This window comes from Centropristis striata, chromosome 22, assembly GCF_030273125.1.
Source record: "Centropristis striata isolate RG_2023a ecotype Rhode Island chromosome 22, C.striata_1.0, whole genome shotgun sequence".
NCBI lineage: Eukaryota > Metazoa > Chordata > Actinopteri > Perciformes > Serranidae > Centropristis > Centropristis striata.
In genome coordinates this window covers 16,035,791-16,058,870 of record NC_081538.1, presented here as the reverse complement: position 1 = coordinate 16,058,870, position 23,080 = coordinate 16,035,791, and the positions used below count along the sequence as shown (strand labels likewise).

General features: G+C 38.9%; 1 protein-coding gene across 2 annotated transcripts in view; it reads left to right on the top strand.

The window, feature by feature from the left end:
- Positions 1 to 23,080, top strand: part of cdk17 (cyclin dependent kinase 17) — a 78,349-nt gene that overhangs the window by 28,627 nt on the left and 26,642 nt on the right. For both annotated transcript variants that reach the window (XM_059326230.1, XM_059326229.1), the window contains exons 2-3: positions 6,335 to 6,479; positions 14,801 to 14,965. In XM_059326230.1, the coding sequence (XP_059182213.1) occupies positions 6,353 to 6,479; positions 14,801 to 14,965 (292 nt within the window). In that variant the 5' untranslated portion in view covers positions 6,335 to 6,352. The remainder of the gene's footprint in view (positions 1 to 6,334; positions 6,480 to 14,800; positions 14,966 to 23,080) is intronic.

Genomic DNA, 23,080 nt, shown 5'->3' with positions numbered 1-23,080 from the left:
ATGTAAAATATTATCATTAAAAGTTTAAAAATAATATACATATACAATACATATAGTACTATATGTATTTAAATTCACTGCTTTTTGCCAGGAGGGTTTGCAGAAACTTTGATATATGTTTTTTAATATGTCTTTTAATGTCTTTTATAACAGAAGACACTGAATATAATGAATAAAAATGAAAAATTCTCAAAGAAAATATGTTTAATGTTAATATTACTCTTGAATGTTAAGACAGAAATGACAAGGAATGTTTATTATAACAATAATAACAAGGAAAATATATTAAGAAGCTGTGTGATTGATTTTTGATATTTGGCATCATAATGTACATGTCATTTAAAAGAAATTTGCAACAGGGTGTCCCCAACAGAGGCTGATGGAGATCCTTGGCATGGCAAAGTTTGGGAACCCCTGTTTTAATAAATACTTTTCAGTTTTCATAATCAAAGCTTTGTTACTTGGCTGAATCTTGACTTTGTTATAGCAACCTCAAGCTCCTGCCTGGCCCCGCCCCCTGCTTGGTGACCAGTGTTGGAACAAGGGCTTGGGGAGGACTAGCTTGACGGCTAATTCAATTTTAGAAACATACATTTAATAAGTTATTATAAAGGGAACGTGCACTTTATGGCCCGCTGGATTTGGGGAACACTCACACTTGATTGGTCAACTGAAAGAGTGAATATGTTCAATCCTCAAGAGTTGAATCTCTTATAAATTATTATAATAATCTCTCTCTCTCTCTCTCTCTCTCTCTCTCTCTCTCTCTCTCTCTCTCTCTCTCTCTCTCTCTCTCTCTCTCTCTCTCTCTCTCTCTCTCTCTCTCTCTCTCCCTCCCTCCCTCCCTCTGTCCCTCTCTCTTTCAGTCCAATTCAATTCAATTCAATTGGCTTTATTGGCATGACGTAACACTGTACATATTGCCAAAGCAAGCGTCAGAAGTTTATAAAAACAAAAAAGATAACGGTAAGGAAAGCAATGTTTACAATAGATTAACTATAATTCCATTATTCATTTTAAAGGAATTAAGAAAAGAAAAACTAATAACAATAAAAGAAAGCAATATTTACAATCATTGAATTACAATCAATCTATCATTCATACATACAATCTAACCGTCCCAGCAAAGAAGTCCCAAAAAAGACTTTCTCTCTTTTTCTCTATTTACAAATTGCAAATAAATAAACCCCCCCCCCCCCCCCCCCCCCCCCTCTCTCTCAGCAGCACTGTACATGCCTGCAGTCACTCTGGTGATTTCATGGCTCTTAACCAAACACAAAGGCTCCATTATGGCTCCGTACATTGAAATAAACTCTCTCTCCTATTCCTTTTCTCCCCTGTTGTCTTCTACCATCTCTTCCTCTTCCTCCTCCCACTCTTCCTCCGCACATTCGCACTTTCACCTCCATCTCTGAGATTGAATGTTAAACCACATTTTCCATTTCATTACCTCATCTTGATATTAGAGTCGGGAAGGAAGAGAGGAGGGAATGAGAGAAGGAAGGCGTGTGTGTGTGTGCAATTATTAGCCAAGTAATTAGGCCTTGTCGCCTGTTGTCTCCCTCCTCACACGCCCTTTGAAGTTTCCTCCGATGGACTACCCGCGATGCACTTGGGAGGCATCCAGGAGGGGGCAGAGGAGAGATGGAGTGGGGGTTGTCGGGAATGTGGGTCAAAAAGTGTGTGTGAAAGAGAATTTTTTGGAGATGCTGGTGATGAAAAAGAGGAAAGGAGAGTCGGGGGGGTCTCAGTTCTCCCTCTATGTCTCTCCATCAATGCCAGACTCTCCCCCTCACACATACACACACACACACACACACACACACACACACACACACACACACACACACACACACACACACACACATCATTCATGCATGCATGCCAGATGCTGTAATCTCACACATACACACACTCACACACACGTCACATGAGTCTCTTTGTTTTGGTTTGCTGCAGAGATAAAACCCGGCTCTGTTACACTCCTCTGTAAGGGAGACAAAGAGCGCTTATCTCTCATACAGTGAGTGTGTGTGTGTGTGTGTGTGTGTGTGTGTGTGTGTGTGTGTGTGTGTGTGTGTGTATGAGGGAGAGAAAGTGTGTATGTGTTTGAGTGTTTCTCCAATGCAGTCATTTTATTTTTGCATTAAGATTTTTATTAGCTGGATTTTCAGCCTCATTATGTTATTTCCCATTTTCCCCATTATGTGTGTGTGTGTGTGTGTTTGTGTGTTTGTGTGTCGTCTTCAGATCTGCATGCCGATAGGGCCATCAGGCCCAGCATGACACTCGTCCCAGACAAAAGTGGGCTGATACACCGGTTAATGCCGCCTTAACTCATCATTAAAACACTATTCCAACTTGAAAGAAAAAATGACTCATCAAAACAGTCATGATTGAAAAGTCTTTTTGTTGTTCCAAAAATCTTGATTGGAATAAATCCTTAATTCACAGAGTGAGATGTGAAAGTTTGCTGACTCCACCATTACTGTCCCCATCTGTACTTCTGCTGCTAGTTCGCTGAATGTAATATGTACGCAAACATATATATATATATATATATATATATATATATATATATATATATATATATATAAAAACCGCAATATACCTCTCATAACTAGACTAGGGTTGGACTGATAAACAGTGCCATCGTCCATCAAACATTGTAATTTAAAAGCCTTGCCCCCCCATCAACACCTACACCTGGGCTGGTGTTTGTTTTGCCATTTCTTAAGCGCTAAAGAAGTTTCTCATCACAACAATCACAACAATTGTGATTTATTGTGCTCAGACTGACTTCATGAGTGCAACTAGGGCTGGGCGATATGGACTAAAAGTCATTACCCGATATATTTAGGCTGAATATCAATATACAATATATATCCTGATATTTTTATCGCAAAGTGAGAGCAAATGTTCAGACAAAGCCAAATATCAAGACAAGATGTCAAAACCGTTTATTTAAGTGAACAAAAATACAGGAGTACCTTTTTAAAATCAAAGCTAAAGTGCACATTTAAAGGAATAAATATCTTAAATAAAAATAGCTATGAAATAAAATAGGCCAATCTTTTTCTGAAATAAATATATTTATATGAAAAAATAGAATAACGAGCATTACAAAACAACTAGATATGACCAACCCTAGTAAGGGCAGCATTTATATATAAAGAATTAAAACAAATTGAACTATATCGATATATGCGATATGGTCTAATTCCATATCACATTTTTTATATCAATATATCGCCCAGCCCTAAGTGCAACTAAAGGTGCACACTCATCAACGAATCTAAAGTAGAAGAGAATAATTCAAATTTTAAAGAACACAATTATTTTTACCATCTATGTGATATACTCATTTCTGGTGAAAGAGTTAATAAGGTGATGATGATTCTTAATGGTGGATATAGACCCTTTGATGGGTTTTGTGACCATATGATTTGATCAATTTGGATGACTTACCCTGACATTGCCTAATCCTAAACCAGACCTTTCCCCAGCATAGACTTCATATGTGCAGTGTTGTGATGTTGTGATGTTGTGATCAGCGGCTGTTCTCTCCAGAACAATAAATTGCCCCCAAAAAAATCCCCATCGCCCTACCCTACTTAATAATACATTTGTGTGGATGCACTTTGCTTCATCTAGCCATCTTAAAACCTAGTAGGGAAGAAATGTGTTAATTGTGATGCATACCTCTTTATGCCACTCAAAAGTATAGTTGGGTGATTCTCATGAACATGGTACAGCTCATAGCAAAAATCCAAGAGCATTGAATACATATTTTCTTTGACCCTTTATAACATATACAATCTAACATCTCTGTTTAATATGAATTTATAATCTATTGTTTAGAAATGTAGGTATTTTCTGACATTTTTAGAGACACTGTGAGCAAAATTCATTACCGTAACATTTAACCATTTTTTCTCATCAATTTTAATTTAGATTTTGTTCTTTATAAATTGTTAAAAACCATTATGTTTGATTATATTCTGTTAAATTATACATTTTTAAACAAATGTAAAAGTTTAATAAATATTTATTGTATATAAGTGTGGGGAAATCATGACATTTTTTTCTGGACGCATTGCGGTCATGAATTTGTCAATCAAAAATATGTTTAAAAATATAGAAAATATAATATAATAACACAAAACAATGAATTGTGCCTCATTATGGCTATATTGCTCATTCATATAGAAGTGAAATATGTTTAGTTTAATAAAATATGTCTTTATAATCTTCACAGACATAACTAAGCCTGGCTTCATGAGAATCACCCAGTTAAGCATTTATATGATATTGGGCTAATGGACCATATCAGATTATACTTTTTTCTCCCCGTAATATCCCCTGAGTGATTTTGGCAAATATCGGCCTGATACCAATACTCAATCAGATTGGTGCATCCCTTTTCTCAACACTTTTATGGCTTCTAAATCATAAATGTTGAGCTTCACAGTTAATTATTGGCCTGGGACACAGCAGTTGAGCTCTGTGAGTTAGTTACAGAGCTTCAAATCGATATTTGACTTCACCACAGCATCCATTTCAAGATATTTAATAGTAAGAATAAAAGTCATAATGTAATCTATAAAGTAATTGGATGTGATTAAAAGTACAATAGTCTGACACACTGCTGTTTCACTGAATCTGACTGGCTGCTTGTCCTGAACAGACAAAATAAAGAAAAAGTAAACACCTACAGTGCAATTTATATTCATGAAATGAAATCTTTTAATCAATAAAGTCCTCTTCCATTAGCCTGTTGGGCTTTAATTGGACCAACTGCTGCCAGATGACAATAAATTCAGGTCATGTCCCGACACACGCACTAGGGGTGTGCCGTATCGCATTGTTAATGATAATAATTTGTTATGGTTAAAGAAATGCATATCATGAAATTGGCAACGTTCCTACTTCTTGATGTAGTGATTAAAGTTATTTTAATCATAAAAAGCTACTATTACTCCCTCTCGCTAAACACATGCAGCTTTCAAAATAAGAGCACAGTGTGTTAACAGAATCCACCATATAATTTACAAGAAGACTGTCAAAATAAGATGCCTTAAATAAAACATACAAGAGCCTTTATTCTCCTTTACAAAATTTCATTAAAATATGCCCCCGAAACCCCTAAATGGTTATTTTTATTATTGCTGATACTCAAGAGTCAAGAGTAATTTCTTTTTTATTTGGCAACTGTTGAGATTTGCACTTCAAACTCCATATTAGATTTTTATTTATTCATACAGACCAAAAAAAATCATATTTTCTATATCTTTTTAAGTATTTCCTAATATCGTCAAGAATATCGTCATCGCAAAAATAGCCTGCAATATCGTGATATTCTTTTAGGGCCATATCACCCACCCCTAACATGCACACACGCAAACCTCCAAACTGTGTGTGTTTTCTTTAAATGTGTGTGCAGAATCCAATGCACAGGTTGTGTGTGGGGTTGCGGTCATATGTCCCAACACATTGATGAAGTGTTTCTCGCCACGCAGAGTCACAAATGACAAATTGCTAAAGGGCGTTCGTGTGTGTGTGTGTGCAGACAGACAGATGGTGTCTCATGAGTATGAGGAGCTAAAGACCTTGAGAGAGAGAACGAGAGAGTGGGGACGGGGACGCCAGGGGTCAGCTTGTTTTGCGACGATGGTTGGGGGCCGGGATGGGCGGGGCGTTTCTGCTGCTGCTGCTTCCTCACTGCATTTCCTCCGCTCACCCAGAGTGCCCGCTCCTCACACACACACTCACACACACTTGCATGGGGCGTTAACACAGTAACACAATGACCAGGGACTGGCTGGAGGCAGATCGAGCAAGGTGTTTCCTGTGACCTGGACGACTGCTGCGTCAACACAAACACACTCGTCTGGAACAACATGAGGGTGCAGACGTGTGTGTGTGTGTGTGTGTGTGTGTCTGCTAACTGATTTGACTCTCCTCCTTCAATTAGAGTTCATTAATCTCTCCTTGTTTAAACGTGTGAATGTGTGTGTAAGTGAAAACAGCTGCATTCAAGTCTGTGATATTCATCCGTTATTCATGCTTTGTCCATGCTTTATTCATGTGCTGTTCAAGCATTTGCAGAGGGAATGAATATTGGATTAAAAGCAGCTTTCTGTTATTTATGAGCGGAGATATTTTGGATTGTACAGAGACTTCTTGAATCCCCCACGCTGTGCACACACACACACACACACACACAAAACAACAACAACAAAACAGGCCTCTGAACGTTGCGTGCATTTGTCCACTTGTGTATCCGTCCTTTTCGGCTGAATTAATTTTGGCTGTGTTTCTGTATGTCCCTCAGGCCGTGCACTGCCCTGCCATGGAGAAGATGAAGAGGATTAAGAAGCGCCTGTCGTTAACACTCCGCTCCAGTCAGACCATCGATGAGTCTCTGTCCGAACTAGCCGAGCAGATGACCATGGAGGACGGTGGCACCAAGGACAATGGTAAAAATTCAGCATTTTCAGTTTTTATTGAAAAAAGAAGTCTGTATCTAATAAACAAAATACCCGCAGAAGTCAAATTTTGAAAATACATGTTTCTCCTAAGGGGCTCTTGTGTAAAACCAGCAGCTCATTTACTTTTACTGGAAGATTCTCTGAGCTGTGCTTGAAGCAAGAACCTCATTCACTGTTAACTCCCGTTTACTGTCATTATCTTCTTTTAGGAAAAAGCACACAGGCGTTTGAGTGTATGGGAATATAAAATGTAGATGAAAAATTGGTTTTGGCCCAATTGAGACCTAAGTCTGCCTAGAAAAACATCCGCTAAAACTCTAAAAAGTATTATTGTTATTTCAAAACAACCTCCCAAAACCTGAGGGTTTTCTAACAAACGGCACAGAACATTTTCTAAATTATTTATTTATCAGCTTCTGTAGCAGATGGAGAAATTAAATATAAACAATTTAAAAGTTTAAACCCTTGGCTTTAACTGTAGAGCATTGCATTTGCCCTAAAATTCATTAGGATTTTTTTTTTAAACTTATAAAACACAACAAAAAATAATGAAAAATGTATAACACTGTGTAGCACAGCAAGAAAAAAGTGACAGTCATATAAAAAACAAAATATGAAGAATTATCAAATTTAGAAATATGAAATGAAAACCATCTGAAAGCTTAAATCCTTTGCTTTAACTGTAAAGAATTACCTTTGCCCTAAAGTGCATTCCCATTTTTTAAACATCAATAAACAACAACTAATGAAAGATGTTTTACACTGTATGGCGTGGAAGAATTTTTAAATATATTTTTTTATTCCCCTTTCGCCTTCCACACGTGTATTTAAGCGAATCGTGTTGCATTTTGTCAGTTTTGTGTCGTAAAAATAAGATGACATCATCCAAAACACGCAGACGTAGCATCCAGTCTCTCACGGTCTTAAAGGTATATACACGCAAACATTACATCTGCTTTAAATGGGTAAACTTGTTTTTTAAAAGTCTGTTTTTCCTAAGGGGCTCTGGTGTATAACCAGCAGCTCACAACAAAATAATGGAAAAATGTATTATACTGTGTGGTACAGAAAGAATAAAGTGACAGCCATATTTTCGATAAAACAAACTGTCAGCAGTAATGCAATAACTATATCACAGTTTGTTCACAAACTCAGGTCGTCCGACACTGTCTGTCAAAGGCGTACGAGCGTGTGCTATGGATGGTCTTGTCACTGTTGAGCTTTGTTTTCTGTCAATTCTGTCAAATGTAAATTTTAGGGCCGGGACTCAATTAAAAAAATTAATCTAATTAATTAGAGGCTTTGTAATTAAATAATTGAAATTAATCACATTTTAATCGTATATAAATATTTGACCTGAGAACAGTGAGAAGTAAATTTTTTCACATGGATTTTTAGTATACCATTGAATAATGACTGAATACATAAGCTTAAGCAACAAAAATATTGTCTATTTTTGTTCAAGTCCAACAGACCATTGCAATTTTTGCTATTAAGTGTAGCAATAGCATATTTAGAAATATAGTACATAGAAGGTTCAGAAAGTCAGGTAGCCTATAGGTAGGTAGACCTTACAGCTAGTTGCTATATGTTTTGCATTGAGGTGATACTTGAGGCTCGATGTGCTGTGGTGATATGTGAATTCCCTGTTGCATAGCAACACAACCATGCTCTTATCGACGCTTCCATCCATTGTTTTTTTGTAACAAAATGTCACATCATCCACAGGGTTTGTTGTTGTCTGAACTCATGAACACTAGTTGGTGCTCCAGTATAATCGGTCCGCCTGAAACCCATCCAGTGAGAAACGTTCCGCGGTGCAAAAATAAGTGCCATTAAAATGCGTCCACTTTTTTAACGCGTTCATTTTTGTGTTATTAATTAATCTTAATTAACGCGTTAAAGTCCCGGCCCTAGTAAATTTTCATTCAATTTCTGTAATTTCAACAGTTTCGTGTCTTAAAAAAAGACTAAATCATCCAAAACATGCAGACGTGGCATCCAGTCTCTTACGGCCTTAAAGGTATATATACGCAAACATTACATCCGGTTAAAATGGGTTAATCTGATCTGCTTATTTTTTATAAATCTGGGTAAAATCCGTCCAAAAATACATAGTTTTTAAAAGAACAGTTTGGATTTATTGAAGTGGGGTTGTGTGAGGTTCATAGTCCATAGTCAGTTTATTACATGCCGCTCAGCACACATCTAGTTACAGTTCACGCTGTTAAAAAACATTAAAAAGGATGGATGAATCAGTGCCACAATCCAACCAGGGAAGGAAATTCCACTGGTCTGATTTTCACAATATCTTCCTGTATGTGTCAGCAGGCATGTGAAAAACACACACACACACACACACACACACACACACACACACACACACACACACTCACACACTCACACACACACACACACACAGAGCTTTCAGGAGCTCCCAGGAGTATGTAAATTATGAAGCACTGAAGTTGATGAAAAGAGAGAGAGAGTGCAGCGTGTGTGTCAGTAACGGCTGTAATGGACTTCCAGTGAGTAGGTCTCTATCAAGTTATGTAAGACGAGTAAAAGCAAGGGTGCTTGAACACACACACACACACACACACACACACACACACACACACACACACACAGACAGCAGCTCAGCACTGAGAAGATTGTGTGTGTGTATAGAGAGGACAAGCATTAACACACTGGCTAACACACTTTCCTTGACATCTCTTTGTTATGTAACATTCTGCCTGTTTTAGCATCACAGCACAATTTGTCTCCAATCAGCTGCTGGCGTGATGGACACATGAAAGTCACTGGCTGTCACTCGTGATCGACAGCTGCCAGAATAAATGGACACACGTGTCCGTCTTGTACAGAATGTTTCCCATCGCAGTAATTTAGCTGTTGCTCCATATGCAGAAAGAGTTGCAGTAAATGCTGCAGGGGAGGAAGCTTCAGTTCCTCAGGTAATAAAAAACTACATGTACCCAGCAGTAATGGACTTCAAAAGGTCAGAACCATAAAAGATGAAGGGAATCTGTGACCTATCGCATCAAACCCACAGGTCTCCATTCTCATTGATTTAATTATAATACCACTCCGTCACCTTTTAAAGTAGACCGCGACCAAAATGGTATTTCTGAGACAGATACCAAATTCAGAGGGGAAAAATTCACAGATAACCAACATATAACATTTCTTTTTGGATTGTGCACCAATATTATTTTGCAGAGGTACACACAAATAACTTGAATAATAAATGAAAGAATATTTAACTGTTTCTGGGACATTAATGAGCAGTACAGGGGCTCCACAAGGCACTGTTCTGGCTCTATTCACACTGTACACAGCGAACTTCAAATACAACTCTGAGTCCTGCCACATCCAGAAGTACTCTGATGACACTGCTATTGTGGCGTGTATCAGGAATGGACAGGAATCTGAATATAGGGATCTGATAAAAGCCTTCAGTAACTGGAGTCACAAGAACTATCTCAAAGACTAAGGAAATGATCATAGACTTCCGCAGGTTCAAGCCCCCCCTTCAGCCAGTGAATACCTGTGGGGTGGACATGGAGGTGGTGCCAAGTTCTAAGTATCTAGGTGTATACCTGGATAATAAGTTGGACTGGTCCCTAAACACAGACGCTCTCTACAAAAAAAATTATTTTTCTTCTTGAAGCTCAGATCTCTGGACATCTGTAGTAAGATGCTGCAGATGTTTTATCAGTCTGTGGTGGTAGTGTGTTTGTAACAGCCCTTGGCATCAATAAGACAGGGTAGAGTTCAACTGGTACAAAATTTTATTCCATAAACTGAAGTGGCAGAGAGAGCTGGATGTGAACATCTCCGACGACGAATGGTTACATATCTGGAAAACACAGCAGTCAACGACATCATCACAGGTTTGGAGATTATATTGCTGGAAAAACTTAATTAGATTCTTTATAACACCCAAAATTAGGAACAAACATACTTCATTAACACAGCCATGTTGGAGAAGCTGTGGAGATATAAATGTGGGCCATTCGCATGTGTTTTGGCTCTGCCCTAAGATCGCGAAATTCTGGGAAGATGTTCATTTAGCTATAGGCAGAGTTTTGGGTTATGTTGTACCTATGTCTTGTACATTGTTGTATCTTGGTATCATGACGGGTAATGTTGTATTAAAAGACGACCGGTACATAATGAAAATTATGCTAGTAGCCTGCAAAAAGGCAATCACGAGAAGGTGGTACAAGACAGACCCACCAACACAAGAAGATTGGATGAAAATAATGGACGAAATACACATTATGGAACAAATGACTCATAAAATAAGGATTCAAGAGGATCAATGCTGCCGGAAATGGGAGAAATGGACAGAATACATAAAAACGACAGGGCAAGGACTATCACAGTGACATTAATACAGGATCTAACTGTAGAAATATAATGATCCAACATGTTCCTTTTTTGATTTGATTTTTGTTTTGTTTTGTTTTGTTTTGTTTTATTTTACTTGTATGTATAATGTTCTACACTGCTTTAAGGGAGAAACAATAAAAAGAAAGAAAAAAAAATGTATTCCATCGCCGAGCACCGTGAAACTAGAAACGCATAACAAAATATCAATATTTGCACATATAAAAAGTTCACACGTTTTACTTCATTAGATAGTTTCTCTAATACCCACACTCTACCCACAGTCAACCATAAAACTCCAATATCACACATAATATATGAAACCAAACAAATATATAACAATATATGAATATAACATAATATATGAAACCAAACAAAACACATGCCACTATTGTTTCAATGCCACATACCTTGCTTCGGCTACCAAGGGTGCAAACTTTTCTCCAAGTAGTAAATGGCAACAGGTACACCAACCAAACTGCATTGAGCTTCTCTGCTCTCTTGCTTTTCTGCTCTTTGTTTCTCTGCTCTACCTGACCTGCTCTTTGTGTGGCAGCCCAGGTGAATGTGGCAATCACAGGTGTGTGGCAATTAACACTACTTATCCACACTCCAGGGTATGTGGTGAAACCAAGAACATGAATAAGACATAACCCAAAGAAAGAGACCAAAAAAAAAAAAAAACTGGAACATTAATGGTGCATAAACAACCAGCTCAGCTGGCCACTAACAGTGTTGTTTTATGCTGCAGTCGGCTGGGGAGGCAGCATCAGAGATGCAAGATGCACTCTTGGCAAGAATAAGAATATATTCAATTCTGTATTGTATAATCATTTTATCAAAAACATTGAAGACCGTAAAGGTGTACATGTTTGAGTCTTACAGGCTTAATATAATTACTGACATGAACCCTGTATATAAGCTTTTTATAAGTATGGGTTTTATATATGAACCAATGACTTGATATGTGAAAGGTTTCTATTCTGTGCCCATAAAAGTCATAAATATCCTAACCAGCCCTGACAGTTTTACCTCCTTTTTAATATAATTCATTTATGCTCAACTTGTAATTCTGATTCGACTGACAAGCACCTGAGGGCAGCAAAATGTTAATTTGTGAGGTTGACAAGTGGGAACACAGCAATGTATGTCAGCTCAGAGTTTAAAAGGTCAGATGAACTAAAGAAAGTTGGCAGGAGCAGAAAGATAACCCAGCAGCTGTGAGACACGTATGGCCTGTGTTCAGATCAGAATAGGAAGATTTAAGACCTTTTTGTACGGGCGTATCTGATGCCCACAGGGAGAATACTGGCTTGTAATATTTGCTTACAGGGTTTTCCTTGCAGACGAGGATTGTAAATTTGATGCTTATTGAGGTCGGGAGTGAGGCTCATGTCTGGCTTATCGGTACAGTAACATAATTGCCTTTTGACTATCTATTTTCCTACTACTGCTGCTCTTTTCTTCCCTTTCTAGAACTGTTTGCCCACATCTCACAGGGAACGTGTTAAACAGGCTGTACATGACATTCAGAACATTAATTTAGCAGTAAACATTTATTTACTATGTAAAGATGTAGTAGAGTAATAGTGTCCTGACCAGAGAACGAAATCACGCTCCCTCCGTGTGTGTTAAAATCCAAGCTTCTTTGTTCTCTGTTGACAACAAACAACAACAAATTGTGGCTTTCTTAAACATTTTTTCGTGAGATGAACAAATGAACTAGTCCCTTTCAGACTGCCGTTTTAAGCTCCAATATTCATGGCTCTGATGTTTCGCTTTCAGTCTGAACGTTCCAGAGGCGTAAAGGGGGACCAAGTGATCCCGGCTCTGTACCGCTTCCACAGGTAGTAACAGAGGCGTTACATTGGCAATACTGTTCGAGGTGGGATCAATGTGAACTGGCGGTGCTGGCAAGGCGGAAAATATGTGACGTGCGTTATTTGTGTGAAAAGGAAGTGGAGCGTATCATCAGAAACACGCCTCCCACCAGAGTCCAACAGTAACCAAATCATGTTCAGCAAAATGCAGAACAACTTTGCTTTGAATCTCTACAGCAAAAAACAGCATGACCTGCAGTTATTCCACCATCATTGTTTTAATGCACTCAGTAGGGCTGAGCGATATAGACCAAAATGTGCCACTTTCTGCCCCACACTTCCAACATAGATCATTATTAATTAAACCCATTCTTTTAAGTCTTGATGGGGTAAAATAATATCTATGAATTATTCTATACTGAATAATTTTGCCTCTGGCTTCTCTTATGTATTCTTTAGTGTTGGAAAGAATCCCCTCCCATGTTTTTTCATCCAGTACAAGACAGATCTTTCTCCCATATCATCTTGAGATTACTACTACAACCATTATTATTTGTCCAAGGACACATCGTAATGTACACTTTTGAACAAATTTAACTCGCACAGACCTGTCTGCTTCTTATTCGACTCTCGGCAGGAAAGTGAATATTTTCCAAAATGCCAAATATTTTATTTCCTCCGTTTCTTTCTTTTTGTTTGTATATCATTTAATTCTGCTTGTATTGAGTGATTTATTCAAATCTAACCTGGAGCAACATTACATAACTTAAGAGAATATTTGATGTACAGTTACATTTTTTTGTAAAGATTTATCTATAATTTATCATGATGTTTGGTATTTTTATAAACTTTGACTTAAAAAAAAAAAAAAGAAAGAAAAATAGTAAGTTACCACTGTGTTACGTATACGTCCATTTACTGTCAGTCATTCAGTCATTTGTACAGATATATAAGGCCGTACAGTTTACAGGGTGAAAAAGAAATAGGGGAAAAAAAAGAAAAAAGACCAAGCTTTTATTTTTTTTATTAGGGCCACGGGGCAATCGCACCGAGCACTGGTCCCATACAGCAATAGCTGTACTTTTTTTATCAATCCCTGTTCAATGACCATGAACATTCTTGGAGATATTTATTGGGCGTAGGACGCACAGATGCGCCACCAACACGCACCAACAGCCTCATTGGCTCCCATATTAAAAACGCAGGAAGATTTCTGAAAAAGGGAGATGGAACAGTTTTTTTAGATCGCTCTAACAAAGCTATTTTTCATTTTTCTGAAAAAAAACCCCATATGTAGACGTTCAGGAAGAACTCAGGGCGCTCAAAGTGAAGTCGGATCAATGATAGGTATTATGGTTTTGCCAAAAATCCTTTCTGTTCAAGGCCAGAAATTCCAGTCTTTCCACCTCTGCTGTCACTGTGCCGGAACAGGTGTCAGTTAATTCTGTTGATTGCTTTGATCTGATTGCCTTTGATCTTTGATGTGATTACAGTTACAGATACACACACACACACGTGCGTAAGAGCGCAAACTCCTCACACATGCATACACATGCTTCAAACACGTACGCACGCACACACGCACACACACACACACACACACACACACACACACACACACCGGCAACTTTATGTGATTTTAATTACACACACACACACAAATGCGCACGTAAGCGCGCACACTCCTCCAGATACACGTTTCACACACTCGCACACACACACACACACACACACACACACACACACACACATTTTGAGGTTAAAGGGCATGGTTTGAAATCTCTCTTTTTTTTTGGTGTAATCCTTGTCTACGTGCTGTGCTATTTGTTTATTTTTTTCACTTTTCTGTGGTTTGTCATAGGAGTGCTTTATGTGGGAAATAAAATAAAATAAAAAAAATATTTAAAAAAAGAAACTCTGACTTAAATGTCAAACAAAGTTCTGTAGATTTAAACAAAGCTCAGCTACACAGCGTGTGTTTGAAATGTAGAACACGCTGCAGCGGTTTGAAGAAGACAAGAGATGATATTTTGTTTCACCGGACCCTCTGCTGTCACCACAAATCCTGACAGTTGTTGTTGTGTTGTGTTTCAGAGCCCTTCATGAGGAACGGCCGCCCCCCCACCTCCCACAGCATGCACTCCTTCCTGCACCAGTACACCGGCCCCTTCAAGAAGCCCCCGCTCCGCCGGCCGCACAGCGTCATCGGCGGCACCCTGGGGTCCTTCATGGCAATGCCACGCAACGGCAGTCGTCTGGGTGAGACACACATATTCAAACACACATACACACATGGAAGGAAGTGAGTAGTGGGAGTGCAGATGGCATCCGGGAACAAACAGGAAGCGTGTCATGGTTTTGAGATTTCCATCCTGCTCCTTATATTGGCAACTACACTGCTGGCCAGAGTCGCTGGGTGATTTTCCCATGAGGCGGCTTCTCCCTCAGCGTGGCTGTTTTCACCAGAGTGACAGCTGGATGGAGGATTCAGTCAAACATGACGCAGCTTCCGGCGTCAACTGATTCATCCTACTCGATCTGTAGCGGCGAGTCTCGGCCCAGAGGGTGACGAGATGACTCAGGGGGCAGTACGAAACAGAGGAACAAAGTGTTGTGGATATCAAAATCTACCGGCCTCTGGGCTTTCTGAATATTCAGTTAAGCCAGCCTGGCAGGGGGATGAGTTTATATTTAAAGCTTAGAGTTTCTTATACTGCAGCAACAAACGTTAAAAAGCAGCACACGAGGCACTGCGTTTGTGATGCTCAAAACTCAAATATACTTTTGAAAAGCCCAACAGCAACGTCTCTTTCCAAAAACCACGGCATGGTCGCTGAAGAAGTGTGCGGTTTCATGCAGGAACTATTTTCTTTCTACCAAACTATACACCCGCTATTGTATCTCAGCACAGAAGGAAGCATGCATCTGCTAATGGATGAGAGGCTCGCTTGCATTTGTTGTTCAGTTTTGTCCAAATACAAACAATACATATTTAATGAGCATTGTTGGAGGGAGCTTCAGATCTAAGATTTTTATCACCAGTGACTGTTACTCTGTACTTAATGTGCACATGACAATAAATAACAAATAACAGTGTAAGCCTGTAGGCGACAGTTTCGACCGTGATCACATAAGCGATGGATTAAACACGGGAGAAGCAACTGTGGCCTCCGCCGCTAACTGTGCACAACAAATCCACATGGCTAATTATACACAGCGTCTCTGCTGATCATAAACATTTACATTTACATTTATATTTAGTCATTTAGCAGATGCTTTTATCCAAAGCGACTTACAGGAAGAATAAAAGCAAACAAAGAAGGTTTAGTGCAAAAAGAGCTTATAGTGCATCAAGAAGTGCGAGTGACAATTCTTTAAGGAGTAGAATTATCATGTGGTGCTAGGAGAGAAGATGCTCCCTGAAGAGCTAAACATAAAGTTCTTGAATTAACCGGCATCGCAAACTGTGCACAGAGTGTCCGGTGCTTGTTGTAAACAAACAGAGATTGCTAAGTGAACACCTCCTGTAGCAGCACATACACATTGTACTGCTACAGAGCTAACTGTTAGCCTATTAGCAATTTGCAGACTGGACGCTAAGGGTTTAACATCCCCTCCGGCTCTGCAGCTGGGAGAGACTGCTGCAGGAGGACTGTGCCGCTTCGACTTGTTCTCACTGGGGATTTCCACCGGCCGCGGAACAGCCACGTGTCGCTGGATTTGTTGCCAGTCATTTTTTTTAAAAATAGTTGCTATGGGGATCTGAAAAGTTGCTAAATATAGCAACAAAGTCGCTAAGTTAGCAACACTGCTTCGCCTGCTTTTACAAATGGTGCGTGTTGTTGTGGCGTCGAGTACTACGTCACATCCTGCTTAGTGTGCTATCCAATCAGCAACCAGGCTTTTTTCAGGGGAGAAAAACGGCCTGGTGGTTGGAGGACTAGTTTGCTATTTAGCTCAAAGCAGCAGCAGTGCTATGTTTAAGCACTGCTTCACAAAGACCAAATCCCAGAAATTAGGGGAAAAAAACAACAACACACATTTGGAGGAGGTTTGAATTTCAGTGCCAGTTGGATTTCTACAGATATGTCTTAGTCGCGATGCTCTGGCCTCTCAAATTAGTTTACAAAGTGTCTTTTCCTTCATTCGCAATGTGACGCACAACAACATCAGATCCAGAGTGACAGCACTGCTGAACAGCATGCATGCTGCTACAAGCAGAGCACTGTGGAGCAGAACAACAGTCTGTGGACGGGCAAAATAAATGGTCCGCATCACGACTTGACAGCACGATTGTTTGTTTGGAGGGCAAAATTATGGACCTCTATTTGTCATGCTTCCGCTTTGGAAAGCTGTGTCACCGGCTAAGCTACATAGTTACTGACGTCTACGTTATAACCAGAGCAACCTTTACAGATAAGTGATGCACAAAACAGATCTGGTTATTTGAAAATTACAATGCCTGCAATCTGAAAGAAACAACTTGTTTTCACATTGTACTATTTTCAGATTCCTGTTACCATATCAATTTTAGAATTGATGCAGCCACTACTTAATATGTTCAGAGTGCCTTTTGAACTAGCTATTCTCCCAGAATCATTAAGATTAGCTACAATTACTCTTATTTAAAAGCCCAACAAACCACCAACAGAGTGCTCGTCATATAGAGGAATTAGTCTCATGGGATGTGATACGAAAATATTGTGTAAGATACTCACCAAATGATTAGAAAAATATATGCCAAATTTGATTGTTGACAACCAACAAGGTTTTATTAAAAAAAGACAAGGTTATCACAATATTAGATGGTTTTAAAGATATTATTTGAGAAAAATGATACAAAAGATACAGCAATGCTGGCAGTCGATGCTCGTCAAGCATTTGACAAGATAGAGTGGAAGTCTCTTTTAAAACTCCTTTCAAGATTTGGCTTGGGAGAAAAATGTATTCAATGGGATAGATTGTTGTATACCATATCCATTTTAGAACACTGGTAGTCGTTCCAGATACATGATTGATTTCACAGCCTGTATGATCAGTTACACTTCACCGTAGCAGGCAGATGCTTCCTTAAACCTTAGACAAACATTGTTAAACATTGTTTAACTGGTTGTTTTCCACATTGCCTGCCAGCAATAACTAGCATCTGTGCAAACAGTCTTCGCAACTCAGTTCATTATTTCAGTAAATATGCAGACACTGATTGATGCTTGTCTAAGCTAATTTATGTAGCAGGGTGATCCACTAGGGGACCTGTTTAGCCTCGCACTGGACCCTGGCCTACATACAGGGACTTGGATCTCAAACCAGAACAGATAAGTAGGACATTGATGCACCACACTGCTGCCACACTCTGTGTGCTTATTAGCAAAGCTGATAAAGACAGCAGAGAGAATAAAGTAGGGAGAGAGAGAGATCAGAAAGTCTCAATAAGGACAAAAGAATACCAAGAAAGGAAGGGAAGTGAAGGAAGGATGTTTTGAGATGATCTGGAAAGAAAGTGGGTGGAGAATGAAATGTCAAGGTTTTTGGAAAAGATGAAGAAGAAGTGAGTCAAGGGGAGATAATAGACGTGTAAAAGCAAAAGAAAAACAAGGTAGAAAGGTTGGAAAACAGCTTTTTTTCAAAGAGAATGAATCAGGTTAGGCTGTTGGGAGGTGAAGAGGTGACGGGAGAAAGTGAAAATATTATTGTAAGGGAAAGAATTTGGGAGTTTTTGGATAAGATGCGAGGAGATATAAAATAGCAGGAGATAATAAAGAGGAATGTGAGAGAAAAAGGAGATTGAAAAGAAGCGAAAGTAGGACAGATGAGATCATTTGGAGGCCTTCGGAGAAGAAGCATGTAAGTTTGAAAAGCACAGGTAGAGAAGGAATGTGTTGAAGCAACAGAGGGAGTCGGGTTGACTGCTGCCTATGAAAACCTTGCAACAGAGACAACAAGATAGGAGCAATAGAGTGAAAGGGAAAGAAAGCTAGAAGTGGGATGTGAAAAAGATTGGTGAGGTTTTTGAAGTCGGGCAAGTGACATGCAAATGAGAGAGAGAAGTGACAGAAAAAGGGAAGAGAGATCGTTTGGATTTCAAAGAGGCGACAAGTTGAAGAAGGAAAGTGGGGCGAGAATGAGCTGATTGCAAAGTGTTTATCGAGCGAGAGGAACGAGGTTTAGGAGGAAGAAAGTGTGGCAATTATAAGGAAGGAAAGGGGAGAGAGAAAGAGGAAGAACTTTCTGGAAGATATCACAGTTTGGTTTTAATCTCCCGGGTTGTTATTTATGAGAGCGTGCACTCTCACTCCTTTAAGCAGCAATAATGATTAATATTACCTGTTCTACTTCAAAGCACAGACTTGTTTGGGTGAAGAAACGCCCACTGCACACTGCAAAAAAAGGTGTGTCTAAAACAAGATAAAAACACTAAATCTGAGGGAAATGATCTTGCTGCATGGACCAATAATTTCACTTGACAATATTGTTTAAATAAAGATCATCATATCTAGAAATAAGCATGTTGAACACTTAAAATAAGATATTAACTCTTAAAACAACAAGCAGAGTGCACTGCAATTTATTTGTTTCTTACCAAGATAAAAAAAAACTTTAGATTTAGAAGTGTTAGATAATTTATCTTGTTTTAAGAGTTAATTTCTTATTTTAAGCGTTCAACATGCTTATTTCTAGATTTGATAATCTTAATTTAAGAAATCTTGTCAAGTGAAATTATCTGTCCATGCAGCAAGATCATTTCCCTCAGATTTAGTGTTTTTATCTTGTTTTAGACACACCTTTTTTGCAGTGCAGAATGACATATAAGGTCAGCTACGTTTTTCTGAAAGAACTAGCAGCTTTAATGCAGAGTTGCTGGTTGTGAACAAGCCAAGAAGGATGATAAAACATCATAGATTTTTAATCTTTTAATTTTTTCTTTAATAGACTTTTTGAAGTGGGGTTGTATGAGGTACTGATCCAGTTTTAGAGCAGCAGGTACGAGTATTACACAGAAGCTAGGCAATGTACTGCAAAAAGTCCCAACTAAAAAAATGTAACTTTGATGAACCCGGACTAACCCTTTGAAACACCAAAGTTGCACAATAACACTAACTAACTAACTGACCGAGGCAGCAGTAGGTCGGAAAGTCCTGTGTTCTGCAAGGCAAAATTACTGTTTTTGTCAATGGAAGCTGGTCGATTTGAAAAGAGCATAGATATCAATTCCAGCTTTGAATTGTAGATGCATTTGATGAACTTGATTATCGTTAATTAGTGTGACGAATATATTGTGGGTTAGTTCAGCATAAAGCCACCCTGTATTTAGCCAGTTGAATGCTTTTAATGTGAAGCAGTAGCAGTGGAAATGTAGCTTCTTGGCAGTCACATCAGACATCTCCGTTACAGCAGAAGATCAAACTGTAAAATTAAAAAAATAATTACATATCTGCATCATTCCCTATGAATCCCTCATGTGGTACTTTAAACCTTACAGTGTGGGAATGGCGGACCACGCCACTAATGCTGAAACTACTATACGGCGCCACGGGAGTGAGTTCTTTAACCCTGAAGTAAGTTAGCATTTTAGCACCATGGGAGCTATCCTCTCAAACTTAATGATGATTTTGAATGGATTTTTGGTTAGCTGCATGATATAAGGTCTGTGGTTAGCACAAGCTGAAGAGATGCTCACGATTTGTTGTACGTCATAACTTGTGAATTTTGGAGTTTTTACGTGTTCTTAAAAAGCCGGTTGCTAACAAGTGGCTTAACGAGACTACATTGGTTGTTGAAGAGATTAAACGTGATCACATGACAACTCTCTCACTAGTCCGCCTCACAGCCTCTAGTCCTGTTTCCCTTTGTTCCCTTTTCAGAGCTCTTGCAAACTCTTGAACATTATGAATTATGTTAATGAACAATTTATTAGGCTACGGATTCGCTAACTTGTTAAAACCACTGGTTAGATTGTCAGAGACAGTCTGAAGCAAAACAGTAGTGACACAAATTAGGCATTTAGTTTGCTCTCTATATAGACAGTAGGGCTGGGCGGTATATCGAGATATTTTTAAATGTGATATGGAATTAGACTATATCGCATATATCGATATAGTTCAAATTTGCACTGTGATCCTTTCTCCAGTCAAGCTGCGGCTTTATTTAAGATAATTTTTTATTTAGATGTTCACTTTATGGAAAAAATAGCTACTTCTGTTTTTATACAGTATTTATGTTCACTTAAATAAAAGGTTTCAATTAAATTACTTATGACATGTCATATTTGGCTTTGACTGAACATTTGCCATAAAAATATCTGGATATATATCGTATATGGATATTCAGCCTAAATATATCGGGATATGACTTTTGGTCCATATTGCCCAGCCCTAATAGAGAGATAATTACAAAATCTAAATACATTGAATGGCTATTGCGGACTATAGATACAACAAAAACTTAATCTTTTTAACTTTAATCATAAACACTAAATCTGAAACAAATGATTTCCATGTTTTCCCAAAACAAAACAAATAGAAATTAGGTTACCAGTTATAAATTGTTAGTACGCATGGTTAGGTCCTGAATGTACACACAGAATAAATTGATCAGCTGGACACTCTACTCAATATGTAGAAGTGAGTGTACGCATGGTATATACACAAAACTGTGTATATGCACTGATGTAAGAAGAGAAAGTGGATTTAGAGGCAAAAAAAAAGATGGAGTGAGGAAGATTTCTGAGGGAAGATGGGTAGAGAAAGGATGTGGAGCAGCAACAATTTCCTGTTCCTCCCTGTTTTCTGATTCTTTATACCTCCCACATCTTCTCCTATATCCTGTCTTGCTCTTCTTTTTTTTAGCAGGACAGACAGGACATGTCTTTTTGGCTTCTCTATTTCATTGACATGCTGAGTGTTATATGTTCTATTCAACTTAAAGACCTCCTGCAGTATATCAGGTTCTTCCGCTGTAACCAAAACCAAAGTTCAGATGGAGAAGCTGCAGAAAAACCTCGCTTGAACCATGTGTGGAAAAACAGAGTGACATGCAGGGTTGCATAGAACGGGAGGAAAATCCTGAAACCGTTTCACTTTCTAAAAGTGGATCAGCATTTCCTTCAGTCTGGGGAGAGTCTTTAACCAGATGACCACAGACAGGTTCACGTTCTGGGGCAAAGTGTTCCTTTGGGTTGTGGCCAACTGCGGCGTAATGAATAAGTTGTCAATAAGTGGCACCGATAGAGTGAGAGCTTTGTTCGGGTGCAAAACTGCAATAATTATTTCCTAAAATCTAGATCACCAATTATAATTAATCATCTTTGTCGTGATATTTAGAGAAATAATCAGGATTATCATGTTTGAAATAAGTGAAAGCGTTAATCTTTATCAACAAAAGATTTCTTTCTGCTCCCGGTTTTCTGCTCTGTGCTTTCACATTTTGATGACAAACTGCATGGTTGGAGGCACTGACGCACTGATGACAGAGAGCTGCTCAACCATGGCTACTCATTAACCGTGTGTGTGTGTGTGTGTGTGTGTGTGTGTGTGTGTGTGTGTGGGGAGTAGGGGGTGTGCATGTGGTTTGTACATCAGTGTGTTTGCTCCTGCTGTGCTATGGTAGTAGTGGTAGTTTTACTGCCCTGGAGGAAGTGGTGCAGGTTGGAGTGTTTAATCTTTGGCCTCGGGGGTTACCAGGGTGTGAGAGGAGATGGGAGAGAAAGAGAGAGAAAGAGAAGGGTAGAGAGTGAGAGAGGAGCTGGGGTCTGTGTGGAACTAAAGATGCATATTTCAAGACATCTTTGCAGGCTGCTGTGCAGTATGAGGGCTTATATTTATATTCACCTTTAGAAGGTTTCTTCAAATATTCCACTCAACCCCCTGTGTCTTTTACTCCTGTCGCATTTTACTCACTGTGGTCTTTTTTTCACTAGAATACAAAACTCATGTACCTCTATGGAAAAAGCCCAAACATTGATAAAAGTAGAGTGAACTGAAAATATGTCTTTTATGCAGTATAACCATAGACTGTATATAAATAATGGACGTAGTGACCGTGACGTCACCCTTTGGTTTGTGGCCCGTTGGAAGCGTCGAGTTCAGCGTTACACTCGTCGCCATCTTGTTTTGCCATCTTGTTTCTGATACGGGGAGCAGACCATATCTGGACTGTGGAGGAGCGAGAGGGATCTGATCACTGACTACAGCCTCTCTACACCTCAACCTGACTGAGAGAAGCTACTGCTAATTCATGTTAGTATTAACTGGAGCATTAACTGGTTAGCTTTGGCTAGCAAAAAACAAAAGCCAAATGTATGCTACTGACCTCAGAAAACTGAACAGCGACTCCTTGGAGTGTCTGTTAATCCAACAAAATGCTGAACAAGACATT